The sequence below is a fragment of the Volvox carteri genome (assembly GCF_000143455.1).
Source record: "Volvox carteri f. nagariensis unplaced genomic scaffold VOLCAscaffold_89, whole genome shotgun sequence".
Lineage (NCBI taxonomy): Eukaryota > Viridiplantae > Chlorophyta > Chlorophyceae > Chlamydomonadales > Volvocaceae > Volvox > Volvox carteri.
Window position 1 is genome coordinate 211,740 of NW_003307632.1, and position 23,870 is coordinate 235,609.

General features: G+C 55.5%; 4 protein-coding genes across 4 annotated transcripts; 1 reads left to right on the top strand and 3 right to left on the bottom strand.

Annotated features, from left to right (window-relative positions):
- Positions 1-4,885: 4,885 nt before the first annotated feature.
- VOLCADRAFT_108054 (uncharacterized protein) lies at positions 4,886-5,532 on the bottom strand (the record flags this gene model as incomplete). Its single annotated transcript, XM_002958246.1, has 1 exon — positions 4,886-5,532. One exon carries the CDS (start codon positions 5,530-5,532, stop codon positions 5,170-5,172), a length of 363 nt encoding a protein of 120 aa, XP_002958292.1. The 3' UTR covers positions 4,886-5,169.
- Positions 5,533-7,849: 2,317 nt separating this feature from the next.
- VOLCADRAFT_69247 (uncharacterized protein) lies at positions 7,850-8,317 on the bottom strand (the record flags this gene model as incomplete). Its single annotated transcript, XM_002958247.1, has 1 exon — positions 7,850-8,317. A coding segment is annotated over one exon (468 nt), but the record flags the coding sequence as incomplete, so codon positions are not given.
- A 905-nt stretch (positions 8,318-9,222) lies between these two features.
- VOLCADRAFT_108055 (uncharacterized protein) lies at positions 9,223-11,947 on the top strand (the record flags this gene model as incomplete). The annotated part of the gene is made up of 5 exons (XM_002958228.1): positions 9,223-9,352; positions 9,420-9,526; positions 9,669-9,977; positions 10,280-10,770; positions 11,877-11,947. Exons 1-5 carry the CDS (start codon positions 9,341-9,343, stop codon positions 11,945-11,947), a joined length of 990 nt encoding a protein of 329 aa, XP_002958274.1. The 5' UTR covers positions 9,223-9,340.
- Positions 11,948-13,920: 1,973 nt separating this feature from the next.
- On the bottom strand, positions 13,921-16,795 carry VOLCADRAFT_108057 (uncharacterized protein; the record flags this gene model as incomplete). The annotated part of the gene is made up of 5 exons (XM_002958248.1): positions 13,921-14,197; positions 14,912-15,231; positions 15,357-15,690; positions 16,151-16,309; positions 16,686-16,795. 5 exons carry the CDS (start codon positions 16,791-16,793, stop codon positions 14,114-14,116), a joined length of 1,005 nt encoding a protein of 334 aa, XP_002958294.1. The 3' UTR covers positions 13,921-14,113.
- Positions 16,796-23,870: the final 7,075 nt, after the last annotated feature.

Here is a 23,870-nt window from a genome sequence, read left to right on the forward strand (position 1 = left end):
GCCGAGGCAGCAACATGGAAATGCCGACATGGGTTCGGGAGATGGTGAAGGAAAAGAACATCTATCATTGTGGACAGCCCTTTGGCAAGGGCCACCACTGCGGCAAATGGCGGCGTTACAACAAGGACCGCAAAAAAAATGCGGTTGCCTAGGAAGTTGCCCACATCATAGCCTCAGGCAGCTCGTGTGGGGAGCCGATGGACATAGAGGAACCAACCCGGAATCCACCAACGGTGGACTGTAGCCACTGTGTGCTTCGTTCAGTGTTTCTGCATCTGCAGAAGGCCCCGGGTCGGGTGTTCGTGATCGATGCATCCTGTAACATATGAAGCGACAATTCCCTCTGTCCTAACTTTGCCTGTCCAGACTCCGTCACTTCGCATGATCTTAATGGACAGCATATCTGGTGCAGCACGCCAGCCGATCGTGTGATTCCTTGGCTGAACAACTACAGCACTTTCAAACAGCGCACTCCGGACACAACTCGTGCGGTTATCTTGGTGCCCAAGTGCATCCACCTAGAAAAGGAATTTCAAACACGTGGTTGGACCTTGCTCAAAGAGTTTACAAAAAACTCCAGAATCTTCTCCGAACCTAAACCTGGAGGTGGTCACACCAGGTCCCCAAGTTTCAAGCATGGCTCGACCCCTGCCAGGAAAAGTCCAAGTGTTCTGCACTAGAACCTCTGACTGAAAACACCGTGCTACTACTACCGTGCAACTTTACTAGCACAAAAGCTGTCACATTAGTTGACTCAGGCGCTTGGCACGTTTTCGTATCTGCCGCACTTGTGCAAAAACTGGGTTTACAGCCCCTCACTAGCCACGTAGCTATTTGCGTGCTAGGAGACGGCGCAAATAGCGTCCGCCTCCAAGGTCAGGTGCATATGTCGCTCCATATTCAAGGATTCCGCTGCGAAATCGTAGTGCAAGTAGCTGCAAGTTATCCCTAAGCTCGCCGACGGCATCGGCCTAATTCTAGGCAGCCGTTGGATGTGAGAGCACAGTGCATTACTAGACTTTGGACAGGGCACCTGCATGGTGACGCGCCATGGCCGCTCATACCGGCTACAGAGCCTAAACAGGCCGCAGTCCGAAGGTGTTGCGGTAATTCATGACGGCGGTCTTACACGCGGCCACTTCACCTAGCGTGAACCTGGTGTCTCTAAAGCAGATTAAAAAACTACAGAAACAAGGAGCGTCTTGTTACGCTGCCTTCATAACCAGTGACGATATCGCCCAGCTAAACGCTATGGACGCCACAACGGCGATCCCACCCTGGTGTCGCCAGATAAACTGGAAGAACTGCTGGACGAATATAAGGAGGTTTTTGAGCCCTTAACGGGCCTCGGGCCGGATCTCGGCACTGGCCACACCATCGAGCTAGAACCTGGCAAAAAGCCACCATACTCCCAACCGTACCGACTTTCCCAGTTGGAGCAAACGGAGTTGAAAAAGCAGCTCGCGGACTTCATGGCCAAAGGCTTCATCGAGGAATCAAAATCGCCTTTCGGTGCACCCCTACTCTTCACACAAAAGAAGGACGGCTCGCTGCACATGTGCCTCGACTTCCGCACCCTCAACAAAATCACCGTAAAAAACCGGTATCCACTTCCAAACATCACCGACCTCCTCGACAAACTTCAGGGTGGGAGCATATTCTCGTCCCTCGACTTACAAAGCGGCTATCATCAAATCCGCATCACGGAGGAGGACATCCCCAAAACCAGCTTCATAACACCCTTCAGGACGTTCCAGTACAAAGTACTGTGTTTCGGGTTGACGAACACGCCAGCGACCTTCCAAAAGGTCATGAACACCATGCTTAAAAAACACATCGACGCTGGTTACTGCGTTGTTTACCTGGACGATATCCTCACCTTCAACAAAGATCCATCAAGTCACCTCGAACACATGCGCACTGTCCTCAAATCCCTCAAAGGGGCATGTTTCCACACAAAACACGAGAAGTGCGAGCTGAACAAGCCCGAAGTAAACTTCCTAGGCCACATCGTCGGCCGCGAGGGACTCAAGGTGGATCCCCACAAAATCGAGGCCGTTAAGAACTATCCCGTCCCAAAAGACATGACGGCGCTGCACGGTTTCCTAGGCCTTGCGAACTACTTCCGCAAGTTCATCCAGGGATACGCATCGCTAGCAAACCCACTTACGGCCCTCACTGGCAGCAAAAGGCTGACCGAATGGACGAACACGCACCAACAGGCCTTCGACGGCATTAAAAACCCCCTCGCCAACGCCCCGGTGCTACACCTTCCTGATTTCGCCAAACCGTTCGAAGTCATAACCGATGCAAGCATCTACAGCACAGCAGCACGCCACCTGTGTGCTGCTGCAGGACGGACATCCCGTTGCATACACCAGCACAAAGTTCACGCCAGCCGAAATCAACTACACTACCACAGAGCAAGAGCTCCTGGGTACGATTAATGCCCTACAAGAGTGGCGACCGTACCTGGAGACCGCACAAGACACCTTTACACTGGTCACCGACCACCATCCAAACATTTGGTTTGAAACCAAAAAGGACCTGTCACGACGCTAAGCGTGATGGCAAGAGTTTCTGTGCCGCTTCCACTACACGTGGCAGTACCGACCGGGATGCAAGAACGTTGCTGACCCCCTTTCCCGCATCCATACAACTCACACCGCGGTCGCAGCCTTGAGGTATATTGGCATGCCTACTGACGGGTCTCCAACGGAACCTACCCTGGCGGACCGCCTACAGGCGGTAATGCCGGACAAACCGGACGCCAACTGGGGCACTGCCTCGTTCACCGACGGCACGTGGTTTAAGGGCAACAAAATTATCGTGCCCAATGACCCGCAACTGCGAAAAGACATCCTACACGCCTACCATGATACACCGCTTGCCGGGCATCACGGTGTGGCTAAGACACTATACACAGTTGCTGAATGTTTCTGGTGGCCCGGCATGTACAGTGCCATCGAGTGCTACGTGCACGAATGCCCGCAGTGCTAACACAACCTGATAACCAAAAGCCAGCAGGCAAACTGCAACCCCTGCCCACCCCAATGGGCCCATGGCAGGTGGTCTCATCACCAGCCTACTGCAGACTCCCTCCGGCAACACTGCCATCTGCGTCTTCGTAGACAAGTTCTCGAAGATGGTCTCGCTGGTGCCCACAACGGACCAACTCACCACCATTGGCTTCGCAAAGATGCTGGTAAACCACATCATCTGCAAACATGGCCGAATCACTGCGCTCCTCACGGATTGTGACCCACCGTTCACAGCACAAGCCATGCGCAACACAGCGAAGCAACTGGGCGTAAAACAGCTCATGTCCTCGTCATTCCACCCGCAAACGGATGGTCAAACCGAGCGCACGAACCGTGTGCTGCAGGAGGTCCTGCGTAACTACGTGGGTCCCGACCTAACGGACTGGGAAGACTGGCTGCCAAAGGCAGAATTCGCTATCAACAACAGCAAGAACCGGACAAACACCGTTCTACATCGTCTACGGACGCACCATGTCCCTACCACTCGACCACGACTTGCCACTGCAGCAGTCCAAATATCTGGCGGCAGATGAACTCACCGACAGCCTCACCCAACGGGTTACAATGGCCACTAAGTGCCTCGACGCCGCAAAGCAGCGCCAAGCCAAATACGCGGACAAAGCTCGCCGTGAAGCCCAGTTTGAGGTTGGACAGCAAGACCTGCTGAGCACCAAGAACTTCACGTTCCGGGCACCAAGCATGAAAGGCCTTGGCGAGTTCATGCCACGCTACATCGGCCCCTTCCCCATCACTGCCAAGGTGGGCGAAGCCGCGGTTCGACTACAGCTTCCAGCGCACTTGCGCATGCACGACGTATTCCACGTCTCTAAACTCAAAGCCTACAAGGCTGGTAGCAGCGCGCCACCCCCACCTGCGATTCCCGCAGCTGAGGGCGAACCCTTGTGGTACGTGGACGAGATCCACGCCCACCGGCAGTCTCGCAGCAGGCGCCGCATCACCACGGAGTACCTCGTCAGGTGGCACAAACTGGGCCCCGAGTACGACTCCTGGGAGTCCGCAAAGGACTGCAACCAAGGATGCCAAGAGGCAATCCGCGCATATCATGGGAAACTGTGCGCAAAAGGCGTACCTCTACCCTAATTATCCACCTCACTCAAGGCGCCCCGAGGACGGGTTCGCATTCAAGAGGGGGGGAATGTAACGCCGCTAAGGCGGCCCTCGGCTCACCGGGCCAACGGTCATCGTACCAACGGTACATCCAAGAACTATTCATAATCTTCCAATACCAACCGGTATTTATCAATACCACCTTTTATCGTTGGATAATTCTCTTCGTAACTGCTTCGCCAACTGCCGAGCTTTGTTACATCACCGGTAACACCAGACATGCATATCTACCAGAACTCACGCCGCATGGCAGAATCATTTACTCCTGGCCCTGAAGCGAATATTTCGATCATGAGGTCGTAAATCTAGGAAAGGGTCCTATCTCTTCATCGCTAAAATTCTCTCCAGACCACGTAAAATGACAAAGACACGATAACGGACCCATGCAGGGGTCGGCAAACGCCGCTGATACAGCGGATCCTTCCGTTGTACCCGTTGCAGAAATTCAACTCTATTCTTCATCGCTGGTACGGCAGCCGTGCGGCAGGGTGCAGAAATCGGCACGCAGTCCTGGGGGCCCTGACTCGAAGTGAGCCCCACCCTGGAGTTAGTTGGTACCGCTTTCATGTACTTCCTCAAACAAACTGCTTATCTAGTACTGTGATGTTTTATTTGTTATATTTCAAGAAAGCTGAACTGGAATTGCAAGGCGCCACCGCAGTTGCCGGTGCCATGAAAGCGCGACCGTCCCGGGACACAGCATCAGGCCTAGAAATAGACTTATAGGAATACAGAAAACCTAGCTGTAAACGGAAATAAACAAAGCCATGGAGTTTGTCCTGGACCCGAGCCATCTGCTTGCATCGCGAAAACCACGCGTCGCGCGACGCAATGCCAGTAAAGTTTGCCATCGCCACAAAACAGGAAAGCAAAACACACGTTGGTAAAACAAACAACAACGGGGATAACGGCTCGCCGGTCAACACCCTCGCTCGGTTCTTAAAAACACAAAGGGGCTAATGTCTCAACACAGCTACCAAACATACACACCGCTATATGACTACTCCACAATAACAAAGTAGTCCTCCTCTTCTTCCAGCTGAACTGCCGCCATGCCAGCCGTCCCCGCGCCGATGCCCGTCTCCGCCGGCCGAGTGCGCCCGCGCGGCGCCAGCGGGGGCACGCCTGCCGCCCGGGGCCCTGCCGATGACCGGCCCGCGAGGTCCTCAACGTCCTGGATGAAACCCTGGACATCTTCCTTACCCTCTGCACTTGGAATCACCCCGAACGCGACGGGGATGCCATTGTCGTGCTGGTCCACCACGAGCAAAGAAGTGACCGAGTCAGGGCCCCCCGGGCGTCTTGCCAGAAATTCCCCCCAAAAGGCAGGTTTGCGCAGTTTTGAAGCTATAAACTTCATCATTAGGTTACCAAACCTTCCATTTTACAAGGAGGTAAACGCTAGCTTTGAGAGGTTCTCATAACGAACAGTCAATTGACGACCTTTCCTCGGCTTTTACCAAAAAAAATTCCATACAGTTATTCGACCCTGGCACCAGTACCCGTGACAGTTATTCAGGTTTTGCCGACCTCTGGACCCATGAGCAAAGTTCAGCAGCAAACGAGGATGGTCTGCTGAGTCGATGATCCAGTCGTTGGCCTCGTCAGGGTTGGGTTTGAAGCTCGCGCAACCCTGATGGCCAGGACCTCTACCAAACACCACCAAACTTGTGCAATCTTACCAGCACTCATACAACGAACGTTATCAACTATGTTTCGCATTCCTTGTGCCATGCAAGGGCGCCCACTTGCTTGACTCCCACTCTCCCACATTCTGATCAACGCCTCTTTGTGTAAAGCCGCACCCCTTAATTAGAACTAGGAAACCACTGGTTTGTTCCAGCAATTCTCATTGACTTTAAGCCTATATGGTCCCTCTGGCCGAAACAGCAAGAGATTGGGTCTTGGGCTTCCCGCGAATCCATATGTCAGCTTGCTGTGCTTGCAATGGACTGAGTACTTAAGCTACTAGGACTACTAGGACGGCATCCAATCATGTCTTATGATTCCTCAAGGCTTTATGTGGATCAGAGGGTGAGCATTGCGGCGCCACCCAGATTTTCCAGCACTGATTATTTTAGCTTTTCGCCGCAGCATTCTATTCCAATAATTCATTTAAGGAATACTGAACCAGTTGGCAGGCTTATGTTCTCTTGCCAAGTGTGACCTTTGTTGTACGTCAACCATCGCCCTGTATCAAGTCCTCAAGTTGGGCCGTTGCCCCTTCCCTTCCCGGGTGGTACTGCCCCCGTGGGCTCATCGGTGGCGCTTCCCTTCCAGCTCATCCACCCGCTGCAGGCACAAGCCGCGCCCCTTCATGGCTAGCACACCCAGGGCTGCAGCCTGGCTGTCGTCGTGATATTGTAGCGACTTTCCCGTTAGCAAGCGTGGGCCCGCAACCTTGATCCAGTACATCACCCGGGCTACCGTGCAGAGCTCCCGTTCCATGCTAGACATATTCCCCCGGGCCATGCGCTCCGACTCCTGGGTGAAAGGCACTCTCATCTCGCTCACTTCCCCAGCTGGTGATCTGGCAGGTAGGCGGCATGGGCCTTCTAGATGTATTACCCGCCACTCTCAGCACCAGTGCTGGCGTGCCGCCACCATGTCTTATCATTCTTGAGCCGCCGCAGAGTGATGAAGAGCCACACCCTGGAGAGGAAGATGGCGGGATCTCCCGCCACTTCATCCCAGTCTGCCCCCTTGCTGCAGGGCAGACTGGGGGGGCGGTCACCATATGCAGACCAAGCGCCGACACCACAGACACTTGGCTGCCCTGTACCACCTCCCTTCCAATTCACGAGCCGTAGCCACATAGCAGCGTGCACGTCCCTTCCCTTTTGCAGGGCGCCGAACGTGGATCCCGCCGCAACTACCTTGGCACTAGGGCGGGTCCAAACCCCCCAGTCTCGCCTCCCGTGGCTGAGCCAATCCTTGCCGTGCACTGCCTACCTCCCTCCATTGCCGGGCTCTGCCTGTCTCTTCGCGGCCATCACAGATAACCCAGCGCTCCCCTGCTCTCTTGAGGTCCTCATGCTCGAGCTCACAGTTCTGGGTTCCGCTGCACCGGCTCGGTTTTCCTAGGCGCGCCACATTGCAGCAGACGGCTGGTCGGCTGCACAGGACAAGGTGTCGCTGTCCAGGCACAGCTCTGCCGGGTGGTTGCGCCTCTGGGCTTCTCTTTGCGCCGCGATTAGGGCCGTCTGCCATGCCACGGCCCATTGGCTGCCTCGCCTGCTGGGGCGCCGCCTTGGCGGCCTCTGCCATGCTGGCCTTCCCGCCACCATGTGCGCCGCCAAACCTGCCTCTAGCCCCCGCGGCCTGCTCTCCCCGCCGCCTCACCCGGGGGGCTTCCCGGGATGCGTGCACCCAACCTTCGCCTCCAAGCAAGTCTGTTTTACCTTTGGTGCGCCCCCTTAGGCCTCAGGGGTCACCCTTATCCCGCTGAGGTGCTCGTTTCCTGAATCAAAGGGGGGTGGGTGTCCGCCAAAATTCGGTCCTGCTTGCATCACCAAGTGTCTCGTCATAAAATGAGTCAGCTATGTGCCCTCTATGCTGCATTGTCAGGGCGCGCGTACCAGCCTCACTCGCGCCGCCTCCATATAAGGGGTTAGTCTTCCTGTCCCATTCCTAGGGAATGCTAGCTCGAGTCCGTCGGGCCTCGCGTGCCATGTCGTTCGCTAGGGGTGCCGTCCCTCCCAGTCGCTAGGAGGATCAGCCTCCCAATCGCCAGGAGGATCAGCCTCCCAATCGCTAGGAGGATCAGCCTCCCAATCGCTAGGAGGATCAGCCTCCCAATCGCTAGGAGGATCAGCCTCCCAATCGCCAGGAGGATCCGCCTCCCAATCGCCAGGAGGATCCGCCTCCCAATCGCTAGGAGGATCCGCCTCCCAATCGCCAGGAGGATCCGCCTCCCAATCGCTAGGAGGATCCGCCTCCCAATCGCTAGGAGGATCCGCCTCCCAATCGCCAGGAGGATCCGCCTCCCAATCACCAGGAGGATCAGCCTCCCAATCGCTAGGAGGATCCGCCTCCCAATCGCCAGGAGGATCCGCCTCCCAATCGCTAGGAGGATCCGCCTCCCAATCGCTAGGAGGATCCACCTCCCAATCGCCAGGAGGATCCGCCTCCCAATCGCTAGGAGGATCAGCCTCCCAGTCGCTAGGAGGATCAGCCTCCCAGTCGCCAGGAGGATCCGCCACCCAATCGCCAGGAGGAACCGCCTCCCAATCGCTAGGAGGATCCGCCTCCCAATCGCCAGGAGGATCAGCCTCCCAATCACCAGGAGGATCAGCCTCCCAATCGCCAGGAGGATCAGCTTCCCAATCGCCAGGAGGATCAGCCTCCCAATCACCAGGAGGATCAGCCTCCGAGTCACTTCAGCAATGGCATGCTGGCCTAAGTTTGTCGAGCTACACGCATCACCTGCGAACCGCTTTCCCGTGCGGAGGGTATTCTAAGGCTATTTCCCCCCTTCGCGTCGTGCTGCAGGGCCACTGGCCCAATGAATGCTTATATTACTGTACCGCGTTCCTTTCTTCGCTGGGCGCACTCTCGGGCAACTCACCGGGCCGTCTACAGGGTTTCTCTTCAACGCCGCCTTCCAACATGTGCCTCGCCGCCGCCACAAACCGAATGCCAAGGGTCAGGAAGGTTAGATGAAAGTAAACCGAACCCGACTCTGACAGGCACCAGTGTCGCTGGTTCGTTAGGAATGACTTTTCATGTTGATTGACTGGACTCTTCGTTCTTGTGTGTTTGGCGTTGTTGCGAGCATTAAAGTCTGTACGTGTTTCGCCGTGGCTGAAGCGCCCTCACCAGACGTGCCCGACGAGTTAGGTAAGGTCCAGGAGTGACTCGCGCCGCCTAACGCCGTCGATCTCCCGCAATCCCGGCGACCTTCCCGACGGCCCAGCACCATACCAGTTTGTACGGCATGTACACGCACAGTCGTAAAGCGCCGCAACAATCCTCAAGAGCCGGACAAAACTTGAATATATGTCAGCATCCTAGTGGAGGATATTTTCCGTGTCCATTTTCAAAAGTCCTAAAGTCGTACACATAAATTGGGGTCTGGCCTTCGGCAATCCTTAAGGCCTATCGCATAAACCACTACAAGCCTTGACGTTAGGCTATTTTCCTACAAACGCCGTTCCCGAAGCCGCTTCTCCATGGCTCGGAAGGTGCGGCGAGATTTTTCATTATTTAATTGTTTGCCGATACTCATAAGTTGCCATAGCTCCTATGTAGAAGACGGCAAGCACAATGGTCGCGGCAGCCCTGCGCAAAGTCTGCGATGCACTGGAACAGGTTTTCACCAAATTCTCTATGGACACGTTCAAGGGCCTACGTGTTAAGTGAGTACATTGATGGGTTGTTTTTTGATGGAAATTTTCCGGTTACCCCCGTGTTGCCATACCATAACCCTGAGGCTCCGTGCTCGACTTTAGGCAACTCCCGGCCGTTGTGCTTGTCGTTGCGTCCCTGACATCCCCGGAGATTGAGTGCCGCGAATGGGCTGGATGCGTACGAATGGGGCTGGATGAGCGATCGTCGGCTTATGCCACACCTCGAGCACTTGGTGAAGAACGCGTACGCTGTGGGGCAGCTGCAGGCACCTGCACCGCAGGTCCGAGTCACAGCTCGGAAACAGCAAGCGGACGACATCCAGCGTCCCGAGGCGGAATCCTACTTCGTAAGGAATCTAGGGCGATTGGCCTGGCAGGCAAGTTGGAGACGGCATGGTGCTGGGGAGCTGTCATTCCCGCTGTACTATCTCCTGCAGAACACGTTCGGCACTGCGGCGCAGTACGTACCGCATATGTGCAATAAGGGGGTCACCAAGGACCTGTCGGCCGGACATATTCCAAGCTGGGTGCCTTCATAGTCTGGTGGCCCCTGCCCCTGCGGTGGCAGTTGTATGGAAACACGTGCTGCCCTGGGTTTCCCATGCATTCCCTTGGTGAACGCACAGACTGTGGATCTATGGAAGGAACTGTGCTTCCAGCTGATATGATTGCACGTGACGAGCGGTATGCCGCCAAGGTGGCTGAAAACGTAATGCTTTGTTGCCCTGTTTGGTACCTCCACACTTTCATCTTGCCTTGCAGGCTGCGAGCCACGAGGGAGGAACTGATGCGGAGTTTTGAGGTGAATATGCATGTAGTCGCTGCATGCTTTCAACATCACCAATCAAGTTTTTGGGTGCGAGTGCAGGAAGGGAAGCAGGCAGCCAAGCGGGCAGGGGCACGCAGCATGGCAGCTGATTTGCTGGATGGGAATCTCAGTGATGCAGAGGACCTTGAGGAGGATGTGGTCGACGTGGGAGGCAGAAACGGGCAGGTCTGCCACAGAGCAGGTAATGTATGGTCTTGGCACATTGGGCATTGTTGCATTGCTGACCGATGGTACCCTTGTACAGGGACATCGGCCGCGGCGGTCGACCAGCAGCAGCTGCAGTGTGCCTTTGAGCGTTTCAGGCATGTCCGAAGTGAGGGCTGCACTAGTGGAGGTTGGTGTGAGGCTGAGCCGGACGGAGTTGGGTGCAGCACTCACACTCAAGACTGCAGGGTTATCATGGGGGCAGCCGACATCGCAGCAGGTGGGCCAAACCGCATTATGACTGTCTTACATGAGGCATGCTGTGAGCCATGGAATGCTGACGAGATAGTTCGTAATGCAGATGAGTGAGGCCTTTCAGCAGTTCGATTAGCTTCATGAGATGTTCGGTGAGGAGGAAGCCATTGGCATGGTAACCGGCATGGCTGGCTTCAAGACAACAGTAGCGACGCGCAAGAAGCTTGTTGAGCTGGGCTATTGGTGGCACGTAAAGTGGTGGCGGCCAAACAGGCGGCGGCAATAACACTGACTGAGGAAAAAAGTCAAGCCCTGGTTTGTTATGTCTTTTGCAACGTGTGTTGCCAATTCATAGAAGTTGTGTTTGGTTTGCTGTGTGACTCGACTTATAAGCAAAGGTCTAACAAATGAACGAAGGACGGCGAGGTGAGATGGGTGATGTCGGTGCGTGTACTGATGACGTCCAGGCTTTTGACAGACGGGAGTGGTGCAGCCTGCAGGGGCCGTTATTGGTGATATGTGCTCGTTTGTGTGCTATAATTGGACAGCTGATTATGGAGCTGTTCGTTATGGATGTTTCACATGGGCAGGGGCCCTTGCTTTGTGAAGATAACTCTCGGTGTTCAGTTTACCATATTGCTGACCCATGGGATGTGAACGAAATTGACTTGGACGTCTGGTACTGGCATTGGTGATCATGTAAACGCTTTCACCAGACTTTGTGAAATGGGCCATAAGTAAGCGGCTATGGACAACGACACCATCTTCCGATTGCAGGCCCGTCCCTATTCGCCATTCTGCAGCTCCAGCCTGCCCTCATCTTACCTTGGAACCCCCATCCTAATCCTCCATGTGTGTCCCCAATCCTCATCCTGCGGCAGCGAGGCCATCCTAAACCTGCGACAGCCTGCAATCCCCATCCTGCCAGCCATGGTCCCATCCCCATCCTTGGCCGGGGGTCCCAATCCCATCCTTGGTCAAGGTTTCAATCCCCATCCCTCCGACAGGGGATTCCCATCCCCATCCTCACCCCGACAACAATCCCTAACCAGAAAGTGTAGCAATCCTAATCATTGCCTTGCCCCCTACATCCAATCCGTCGTCACTCTATTCCCTATCCCGCCTGACCAGTACCTGCCCCCAATCCCCAACTTTGCAACCCGATGCAAGGGCCTAAGGACTATATCAGTCTTCATCTTTAAAGAAATAAAGCTGCTCGCTAGCTATGGCATAAACATGCCGGTTACCGACCGTTTTGGGCCCATTAACCCAACCGGCCGGTTGAATGGCGTTAACGGCCCGGTTGGGTTAACGGTCGGTTGGGTTAACGATCAGTTGGGTTAACGGTCGGTTGGGTTAATGTGCCCCAAACGGTCGGTAACCGGCATGTTTATGCCATAGGGAGTATCCCGGTAGCGCGGGAAGCATCGTTCGCCAATATTAATTAAAGGCCTCTAACACTGCAGGAAAATTTTAGTAGAAGATTTAGAACTATGTATGTATTTAGTTTTAGCGTTTGTTCCTGCTTTGAGGGCGTGAAATGCCGTGTCATTGTCCCTAATAAGTCATTGTCCCGGCATTTCAATTGTCGTCCATAAGCATGAACCAGGCCACCAACTCACAAGCTTACATGCAACAACTAAAACCAGGCAATACTAGCTACGCAAGCTATGCTAGGACAAACTTTTGAGACGACCAGAGCAACATGAAGTGGTGTCAAGCCGATGTCCCCAAGCAACTGCTTTGCATCCATGTCACTAGATTGGCGCAATAGGTTGACAAGGTCGTCCATATGGCACCTTTCCTTGGACAAGGCATCCTCCAATTGGCGCGTGCACGCGGTAAATTGACTTAGATTGTTTGCCCTGGCAAACTTATGTACTCCAAACTCATCCACTGGACGATGCTGGCTGTATTTCTTGCGTGGGCGATCTTGTCGCCGACGGGCGATGTTGTCCAGGGCGTTCCGGTCAAACTCGTAGGCGCCGACCTCATTACCGTTGTCCATGGACATTGTGTTGGAAGGATACGTTAAGGTTCAGATAAAATGAAGAAATGAAGAAGCGCTCCTTCATAGTATGGAGATGGTAGAATCTTCAAGCAACTTTTGAACGACCAGGGAGAGTTGCTGATAGGCGAATTTGCATGAAGCTGTAGAATTCCTTTATTCTTTCAAGGTAAATGAATGCTTATGTATTCGTCCGTTAGTAGCGTGAAGCTTTGAACACTCTTTGTACGGCAGATTCGGCACAATGTTTTGCCTCATTGCGATGTTGCCTGAAAATTTTGAACAGAAGGGATCACTGCTCATGCTGGTGCAGCAAGACATGTAAGGAGATGGCCTGGTCACAATCCAGCAGTCATATATCGACAATCTCAAGCTATGACAACTTGTTACATGTGTCTGTAATAAAAAAGGGACTTTGCGATGGTGTGGGGAGCTCTTTGAGTGGTGGGACTGTGGAAATCCAGTTTGTTTCGCCCGTAACAAGTTTGTTACGGGCGAAACAACGTCCCTCTGAAACGTTTGGATATGCCTATGCAACACATTTCCTCAATTTCATGAACTGCAAGTATTCTAATCCAACATCACCCCAATCTCAGTGTAAACTAGTCTCCAAATGTGCCTGCACAAGACTGTCACCCCTGTCACCCGGCATTCACATTGCCGTAACCTCCTCAAGCTTGTCGGGGTGTGACACGTGGGCATGAACCTTGTGACAATGGGCATTGTCACAAAGAAACTGGTTGCATTCAGAAATGCATTTTTGCTCATGCCAGGTTACCGACATCGGTTACCGATTACTGGGGACGGTTAATGGATAACGGTTCGCCCGGTAATCCTACCGACCGGTTACCCATCTCGTTAACTGGACCCGTTAGGTCGGAACCGGGCCGGAACCGGCCTGGAGTATGCCAAGCGCTTAGCTTTGTACAAGTTATGAATTTGCCATGCGTCATACAATTGGTGAACCCTGTGCTGGAAAGGTCTTGACAATTACACTTGACACAACATTGGTGGCGATTTCTCCAATTGTGTCACCGATTTTTATGGGCTATGTTTGTAGACCATCTCTACTGCACCCGGGCGAATAACTTCTGCAATAGGATGGAACATCATGGAACGAAATGAACTTACTGACACTGCCTGCATGAGGATGCACCAGCACCAGCGAAAGCCATACCATTTACCCAACCCAACATACAATGTAGAACACGTGTCGATGGGATTAACGAGACCGAAGGGACACCAACAACACCTTCCCAGGCGGGTCCCATACCTTAAGTACATCTGCCTTGTAACCTGTCAAACCACCCCGTAGCTACATCAGTCTATGGCATGCTCGTTTTGAGGTTAGTGAAGACCATCAGCCATTCCAAGTCTTCCGACCCAGTTCCAGATACTCTATCTTGTATTGAAGACCTGGGAAATCTTCGCTCTTTAAAGCTGCCTGAGAAGAACGCAAACGGCGTTGATATTATGCAGAGCACTGCCTTTCCGGGTAGCAAACCTCTGTGAGGCAGTTCTTCGCTGCTGTTAATGTGGACGGCGGGACCCTGCCATCGGTTGCCAAATACCGAAGTACCTTCATACACAGCAGGGGACGGTAAAAAGAACAAATACAGGTACTTCATGATTCCTTCGACTTGGTTGCGAGTGAACACTCCCTTAAGGTGTACCGAGACTGGGATGCACAGAAATATTTTTGGCCATCTACACAAATGCATAATCGTAGCTTTTCCTATGCATTACATGTAAATATATGCATATATTATATACTTATAGTATACATATATGTTATGTACATTTATTCTGGACACGCCGTCCACCTCACAAATACACATTCTGAAAAGACGCTCCCAAGTTCAAGAAGTGTGCATACCTGTATGCTTGGACAACCGTACATGGGAGCCCGCACCACCTGAAGACGTGTAGACAGGCTGAAGCAAAGAATCCCCAAGCATCATGCATGGGAAGGTCTGGATACTCCTCACAGGCGCTCTGGCAGGAGTCATTATGACCTGCATACAAGTTTTCCGGGAAGGTAGGTCATTACACAGGCTAACAGGTGCTTTCGGAGCCGGCAAAACACGCTCTGTCAGTCCTACAATTGATGCAAGGCAGTGCATCCAGCTTAATAAAGCGATTGTGGCCCATGCCCCACCTGCACTGTCTGCCCACTGTCAAGGTCCCAAATGCGCACAGTGCCATCATCAGAGCCAGATATTAGCAACTCGTGGTTCCTGCACTGCATCTCTATGCCGTTTCTGCCCATACGAGGGTCAAACGATGCCAACGTCAGGCAGGTCACTGAACAGCTGTGACCCACGAAGACCTGGTAACCACGACCATCCTGCACGTCATAACGTAATCCAGCGGCGGGCACCACTGCAGCGGCGCTACTCCTTGAGACGTCTATATCCGCTCCCAGTGCTAAAGCATACACAAAGCCATCCACGCCAGCCGCATAAATTGTCTCCTCGCCTGCGAACATAGACAGTGTCATGACGAATCGATTAGCAGCCTTGTGACCGCAGTATTCAATGGGTGTGAAACAACGGACCTTTGTAGCCTAGACTTCTAGTTACCTTCCCGGGCCCCGAACGCACCAGCATCGAGTGCAATGTCATTTATGGCCGCCGGCAACACCAGCGAGCATAACTGGCAACCGTCAGCAAGCCTTCGCAGCTTCACTGTGCGGTCCAAAGAGGCGCTGACCAAAACCGTTGACGCCTCGCCTATCCCCGCTGCGAGTGCAGTTACCTGCATTGTGTGGTCGCACCACGTGTGAAGCGGCTTGGGGTTCGCCTCTACATGGCCTGCCTGGTCTAGGCCCAAGAGAGGGTCAAGCAAATCTGCTAGCAGCCATGCATGCAGCATTGTGTCCTCCCCGCCAGATAGTAACATGGAGTTGCCGTTAATGAACAGCAGCGTCGTAACACCCTGTTAGGCAACAAGGAGTGGGTGCAAGGGATTAATAGCCTCACGATCAGTTCCCTGATTTTTCTTACCCCGGTGTAAGAGGAATGTGTACAGGTAATGTAGTTGTATGGTGATGGCTGCTTCCAGAAACCCAGGAGAGAGGTTCATGCGCTGTGCGGACACTTAAGCAGAAGCATATGCAACCAGGGGTACCGTGGTGCCCCATTACTGGGAACATAGCAAATACCGGCATCCCTATGCCTACTTAGGACTAAGGTTTGGCCCTTACCGAGCAGTTGTTAAAGTGTCATTGCTCGCGGGGAGCAAAGCCTTGTCACTGCACAGGGACTTGGGCCCCTAACACTTGCTTGCCAGTACACCCACTATAACATCTCTAACAATGTTCCATGCATACCAGAATTGAGAATGGGTTCCACATAGCCGCACACAGTAGTGGAACGGTGTGAAATGTGGCACACACCTTGTAGTGTGCAGGCCATGTGCATACGAGCCGACCTGAGGATAGCTCCCAAAGGTACAACGTCCCACTGCTAGCTCCTCCGGCAAGGTAGTGGCCGTCCGCAGTCGCAGCCAGAACCGATACAGCTTCCGGCAGTAGCGCATGGCCGTGGGGTTCATGCTGCAACCCAAAAAAATGGACTTTCGCCAGGTGTTGTAATGGTGATAACGATGTCGGCTATGATGACGATGATGATGATCACAAGCTATGCTCTAAACAGCAAGATGGAATAATGGGGCTGGGTAGGCTGGGTAGGTGGAGCACCCCCCTGGAGCCGGCACGCCAATATCCCGCGCCCGCTGTAAACCCTGCGCTTGGGGCGCAGGGGTGCGCTTAGCTGGCGTGGGGCTCCGAATTCCTCCACTTCTATTCCACTTCCCACCACAGCTCTTTCTGGCGCAACACAACTACGACTACGCAACTGCAAACCGCCATAACTACATCATTTCTAGAACCAATCTCCACCTATTGATAGGTACCCTGGTAACGGACGTACCGAAAAGGAGAAGAACTGCACGCTGTGTCTGTCCGCTTGCACCGCCGCAAAACGTTGCGACCCAAGCACGCATACTCCCTTAGGTGTAAAATCGCCCTTTAAACTCATCGCAATTACACCGCTTTTCAGATCACTGTAAAAAATTAAGGCAGGCACTTAATCCTCTCGACAGCAGAAGCGCGCGAGCAGGACGGCTTACCAAACGCTGATGGATGCGTTCACATATCCAGAAGCAACAATACAACTGGACGCCAGCATTTCAGCAGAACCCGCCACAGCATACGCAGAAGCTTCTCTCGTTGAAGCAATCCTAGCTGCTGCTGTTTAACCTCATTAGCAAACTGAAAGTGATATTCCGCACTGAACTAATCGATCTGCTATAAATGCGGCCAGTGGTCTGCATAACTAGCAGCCGCTGTTAGGTTTTCTCGTTACTTGTTAAGTCGTTAACTTTACTCTGGACAATCATTTGGGATATGGATAATGTACGACCTTCCGGCGCCGCCTAGGCTCTGGATAACTATTTAAGTCGTTGTGTTGTTTAGATTGTTATGTCATCGTTATTACATCTTGTGCTGGATTACATCTTGAGCTGCGGGCAACGCAAGCCCGCCGAAAGTGCCTGGCTCCGCTTAACAAACCAGATTTAAACCGACCCTGGAGTGACCGTTGGCACAGCAGGCGTAACCTACCTGTAGGGTTTAGCTCCTTCTACACTGCTTCAAAACGGCTTCCGATCAGGAGCTTCTATGAAAGCAACTACGTCTTGCAAATGAAGCAGAATCTCTGGCTTGGAGGGAACCTTGATGATGACGAAGATGCCGCACGGACTGGCAATATCAATGTTGAGATAAACAATAGAATTGAAGATATGTCTGGTAAAGCAGCGCAACTGCAGCTGGAATACATGCCGGCATGGGCGCTCCGGAGGAGGAGCAGCGATAGTGCAACGATTACTGATTAGTATTGTACGAGAGTGCCGTCATACGGCCTGTCTCTCACATAGTGTTCCTTAAAACTTCCGCATTTCTCCGGTACCCTAGCATCTACACTAGGGTTAGGCACTACTGGTAACGTGCGACCATTGCCCCCGGGAGATCCCGGGATTGAGACCTGTCAGGGTCGAAAATCCTTCCGATGGTGAAAGGTATTGCGCCCCTAGTTGGTGGACGGTGGTGACCTGGGATAAACTTAATCTACGAGCAGACCAGGGATGGATTTGGGCCGCTGTCGACCCGGAAGATTCCGTTGGATGCTGGTGGTGGGTGCGGGACCTGAGCGATCCACCGAGTAATGGACTAGGGTGACTAGATGAGGGTGCCCCGAAATACAGGGGAAGGCAGGGCTTCGCAGGGTAGCTGCCACGGGTGATGATATATCCCCCTGTTTCACACATCTGCACCAGGCTGCGGTCTGCATCGTTATTAATGGCAGCAATCACACCCTCCGCACGTGATGAGTGTGTTCCAAAGTGTGGTGATAGCGATGCCCCACAAAGAGCCTCTGCAAGTGGCCCAGGAACGTGCGGTATGGCAGGGTGGGACGGGCAGAGGGTTGCAGAGATGGGGGATTGGGGGCAGGTACTGGTCAGGCGGGATGGGGAATAGGGTTGACGACGTCAGGATGGGATGTGGGGCCCAAGGCGAGGATTAGGGATTAGGCGTGCTACACTACTTTGGGGATGGGGATTGCTGTCGGGGGTGAGGATGGGGATGGGATCCCTGTCTGAGGGATGGGGATTGCAACCTTGACCATGGAGGGGATTGGGAGCCCTGGCCAGGGATGGGGATGGGACCCTGGTCGACAGGATGGGGATTGCAGGCTTTCGCAAGTTTAGGATGAGCTTGTTGATGCGAAGGGTTGCCGTGTCGCCCTGTGGCCTGTTTGGGTAACTCGTCAGACTATCGTGAGTGGCAGCTGAGACCGGTCTGAGGTCGCATGTTAGACTTGGAGTGACAGCTTTGGACCTGTCTCGGGAGGCCCGTCGATATGGCTGTTAGGTTCTAGCGTACTGGTAACTCTCGTCCTTTGGGATAGGCTTTCCCAGCCTTTATAAGTCTCTACTGTTTATCGGTAACAGTACCTCAGATTCACACGTTTACGCCTAGGCAAAGGGGCTTTCGGTGGTAGGTCGCGGATCTCCCGAACACGTGTAACGGCTAATGTATCCTTAGTCGTGTCTGCTAGGTCCCTGTGAGATAGCGTCTCACCAACAGGTTATGAGCCCCGGGTAACGGTTCCCGGCGGTTAATATCTGTAGTTGCTTTTAGCTTGAGCAGGGAGGCTCGCTAGGCAACCGACATGGGAAAAGGGTGTAAGACCGTCCTCTTAGCGGACGGGTCTAACTACTCACAGTGGCTAGGAGACTTCGGTGACTTCCTTGCTACATCCAAGCTGCGGAGCTATATGACCAACCCGTCGCCACCGGGACGCAATGCGCAAGACGCTCTGGAGGAAGATGCCCAGGCGCTTGGCTACCTGCGTCTTTCCTGCGAACTGCCAGTAAAGCAGTTGCTCAGGAACTGTCAGTCGACTCTCGCCGCCATGCAGCTCTTACAGCTGCAGTTCCGTTCTGCCTCTCAGGCCCGGCTTAGCCTGCTAGAGCCGCAGAAGCAACTGCGCATGGGTGACGACGAGACGACCGCTGACTTCATTCAGCGGGCGGAGCAGCTCCGCAGCGACATTATCTCGGCGGGCGGCCAGTGGGACGAGGCTGCTATGCGACATGCTATTCTCCACGGTCTGCCTCCACAATACGCTATCACAGTCGAGTTCGCAATGTATTTGCCTAACCTGACCACCCCGCAGCTCGTGTTCATGCTGCGGGAGAAGGAGAACAATTTGAAGGCTCAAGCAGTCAAGTCCGGCCTGGTTGGAGCTGTCGGCCCTGGTCGCACCGCCCGTGGAGTCCGCGGTGCTGCCGGCGCCTCGGGCGCCGCGGGGGCCAACGACACCTGCCGCTACTGTGGACAGCTTGGTCACTATGTCCGTGAGTGCCCCGTCAAGCAGGCTGACGTGTCCGTAGGCCTCTACCGCAGCAATGCGTTTGAGCAGCCACGCAGCAGTGGAGCCGGCAGCAGTGGCAGCGGCAACCGCCATCGTGATGGAGGCGGCGGAGGCACCAGCGGCGGCAATAACAGCGGGGGCGACAGGACGCGCGAACGCGGCCGTGTTAGACGCGGCAACGGCCGCCGCAGTGGCAGCGACACTGCTGGCGGAAGCAGTGGCGGCGGCGGCGGCGGTGTAAGCTCACGCCAGAACCGTGCCACGGTGCTGGTCGTCGGTGGCAGCGGCAACAGTTCAGCAGTAGTCCTAGACTCTGGTTCACCTTATCATCTTACAGGTGACCGCTCACTGTTGCACAGTTACGTTCCCTCCGGCTCGCCCAAGCAGATTAAGTGGGGAAATAACCAGCTGGCCGACGTCATGGGGACAGGGCAGCTACTCCTACGGACGCGCGGTGGAGAAACCGTCTTGCTAAGCAACGTACTCCATGTCCCCAGCTCGGGACTGACGCTCATGTCTGTCGACCTTCTCGTGACGCGCGGCTGCTCAGTCACGTTCGGCACGGACAAGGCGGGCCGCCGGTTCTCGCGAGTAGGTCTGCCGCACGGCGGTTCGTCTATCACCGCGTGGAGTGAGAGTGGGCATTACGTCATGGACGTGGACCTGCTGGCGCCGACCAAACGCGCCGTCAGTGCGCTCGGTGCTGCGGAAGACAGAGCCGGCGGAGGTAGCGGCGCTGGCGGAAGCGCCGCCGGCGCCAGCAGCAGTGACGACGGCGGAGATCAGCCAAACACCGGCGCCAGCAGCAGTGACACCGGCGGAGACCAGCCGAACGGCGCCGGCAGCAGTGACACCGGCGGAGACCAGTCGAACGGCGCCAGCAACGGCCAAAGGCAGCTGGGTGCCCTTGAGTACTCAGCCGCCGAACTCGCAGCAGCGCAGCGCATGCACCGCCAGTTCGGCCACCTTGGTTACCGGGCGTTGGAGCAGCTTATCACCAAGAAGCTGGTACATGGACCACGGGTCACTCCCGCGGCGCTGCGTCAGGCGGCAAAGGGTGTCTGCGAAGCCTGTGTCACAGCGAAGACTACAGCTACAGCCCACGTTAGCCGCGGTAACCGGCCTCAGCGTGTCCTGGAGGTCGTACACTCTGACCTGTGCGGGCCTATGCCGACCACGGGCCGAGGAGAGGCTCGCTATGTGCTAACGCTGCTGGACGGTGCCTCCGGTCTGTCTGCCGTTCGCACACTGGTTAGCAAGAACCAAGTGGGCGAAGCGCTGCAGGACATGGTGACGCAGCTGGAGGCTCGCATCCCGAACGGTGCACGGGTCCGCACCCTTCATAGTGATAACGGTGGCGAGTATGTCGCCGAGCAGCTGGCACAGTGGCTACGCCAGCGCGGCACTGCGCACACCCACTCGGCGCCGTACACTCCGGAGCAGAACGGCGCAGCGGAGCGGCTCAATCGCACGCTCCTCGACCGTGTGCGGGCTATGCTGTACGATGCCGCGCTCCCGGACAGCTTTTGGTCGGAAGCTGTGCTATACACCAACCTCCTGCGCAATGTTTCCCCCTCTCAGGGCCGGGAGGCCACACCGTGGGCAACTTATCATGGCGTCACCCCCGACGTCAGCCACCTGCACACCTTCGGCTGCCTGGCATACGTCCGCATCCCAATCAGCCAGCAGGATAAGCTCGGTCCCCGCGCAAAGGCGGGAACCTACCTTGGACCGGAGCGCGGCACGGCCGCCCACCGCGTCCTCGTCGACGGTAAGGTGACTGTTAGCAGCGACGTCACCTTCGACGACGACCTCCGCGGCCTGGCGTCTCAACGGGCGGGCACCCCCTTCGGCGCTAGCCCCGCCCGTCCTGGCAGCGGCGACCCCGTCGGCGGCTCTACACAGCCCGCCACACCGCCGCCTCCAGTGGATGCACCGCCTCCAGTGGACCCAGCACCCCCCCTCCGCCCCAACACACGCAGCCAACGGCAACCTCTTCACCCGCCGCTGGCCACAGTCTGCCCAGCCAACAACAGCAGCGGCGGCGGCGGAGATTTGGGTAGTCCACCGCTGCTTAACAAAGCGTCGGGAAGCGATTATGCTGAGGCAGGCGACGGCAATGCGGGCGGCGGAGGCAACAGCGCGGTGCAGGAGCCGCGCAGTTATGAGGAAGCGGTGGCGAGTCCACAAGCGGACAAGTGGAGAACTTCGATGGATGACGAGATTCTGTCGCAGCTCTCCAATAAGACCTGGGAGTTGGGCACGCCGCCACCCGGTGCACGCATCCTGGACTGCCGCTGGGTCTACAAAATCAAACAGGAGCCAGGAGGTGAGGTACGCTACAAGTCGCGTTTGGTGGTGAAAGGTTTTGAACAGCGAGCGGGTATAGACTATGGAGAGCTGTTTGCGCCCACTACGCGTGCAGCCTCCCTGCGGGCACTTCTAGCTGTGGCAGCAGCCAGAGGTATGACGGTCCACCAGATGGACGTCAAAACGGCCTTCTTGAACGGTGACCTGACAGAGGAGCTGTGGATGCGACAGCCCCCAGGCTATAGCAACGGCGACCCGACACAGGCGTGCCGGCTGTTAAAGTCTGTTTACGGCCTCAAGCAAGCCCCACGTTGCTGGTACGAGAAGCTGGCGGCGGAGCTGGGCAAGCTAGGCTATGAACCGTCTACGTCCGACCCCGCGCTATTCGTCAAGCGGGGGTCCGATGGCTCAATCGATGTGCTCGTGCACGTTGATGACATGCTGGTGGCGGCGGACAACCCGCAGTTGGTTGCGGCCGCCAAGGCGGCCATAGCTGGTTGCTTCGCTGTACGAGACCTTGGAGAGGCGCGCTACTACCTCGGCATGGAGATCGTCCAGGACCGCCGCAACCGCAGCATCATGCTCACACAGCAGCGTTACGTGGAGCAGCTGCTTCAGCGCCACAGCCTGGAGAACGCCAAGCCACGTGCCACCCCGCTACCCCAGAATACGCGGGTTCTGCCAGCCAGTGACACCCAGCCGATACTGACGGACAGCAGTGGCTACCGCGCGCTGGTGGGAGAACTAAACTACCTCGCTACCAGCACACGCCCAGACATCGCACACGCTCTGAGCATGCTGGCACGGCACATGTCCGCCCCCACCAAAGCGCACATGGGGCTCGCTCTGGGTGTGCTGCGTTACGTCTCTGGCACTCGGGCGCTTGGTCTGCGTTACTGCGGCGACGCCAGCCACTTCTGTGGGTACAGCGACGCAGACTGGGCCGGCGACCCAGCCACCCGCAGGTCCACCACGGGCTACGCTTTTCTGCTCGGTAGCGCGGCGGTCAGCTGGAGCAGTCAGTTGCAGCGCACCGTGGCGGCCTCGTCCGTGGAAGCCGAATACCAGGCCGCAGCAGCAGCTGTGCGCGAGGCGTTGTGGCTACGCAAGCTGGCGAGCGATCTGGACCTATCCCCGGGTGCTGTCAACGTCCAGCTGGATTCGCAAGGCGCGCTCAGCCTCGGCAACAACCCCATCACGTCGGTGCGCTCCAAGCACATCGACGTGCACCACCACATCGTGCGCGAGAGGGTCGCGCGTGGTGAGGTGAAGCTCAGCTATTGCACCACCGACGACATGGTGGCTGACATCCTAACCAAGGCACTGGGCGATGTCAAGTTCGTGCGCTGCCGCACAGCGCTGGGCGTTACTTAGATCGCCAGAGGAGGAGTGCTGAGGGCTTTGAGGGATTGTTTTGAGCTAGGCTTTAGGGGGGTGCTGAGGGTGCGTGAGCAGGCGCCCGAATGGGCAGGTTAATGCCCGAAGGGGCGCCGTAGGCAGTGCGTATGGTGCTGTACGGCACTGTTTTCTCTGTGTGTTTGTGCAGCAGCATCAGACCGCATAGCCATCAGGCTGAAGGCTGGCAAGCTGCGTTTGTATCTGCTGAGTGTTGAGCAGTCGGCCTGGACCGCGGACTTGTCGGCCGATCTAGCTAGTCAGTACTAGCAATTTGTAGTAAGGCCCCTAGTGCGACACGAGGGGGCGTGTTGATGCGAAGGGTTGCCGTGTCGCCCTGTGGCCTGTTTGGGTAACTCGTCAGACTATCGTGAGTGGCAGCTGAGACCGGTCTGAGGTCGCATGTTAGACTTGGAGTGACAGCTTTGGACCTGTCTCGGGAGGCCCGTCGATATGGCTGTTAGGTTCTAGCGT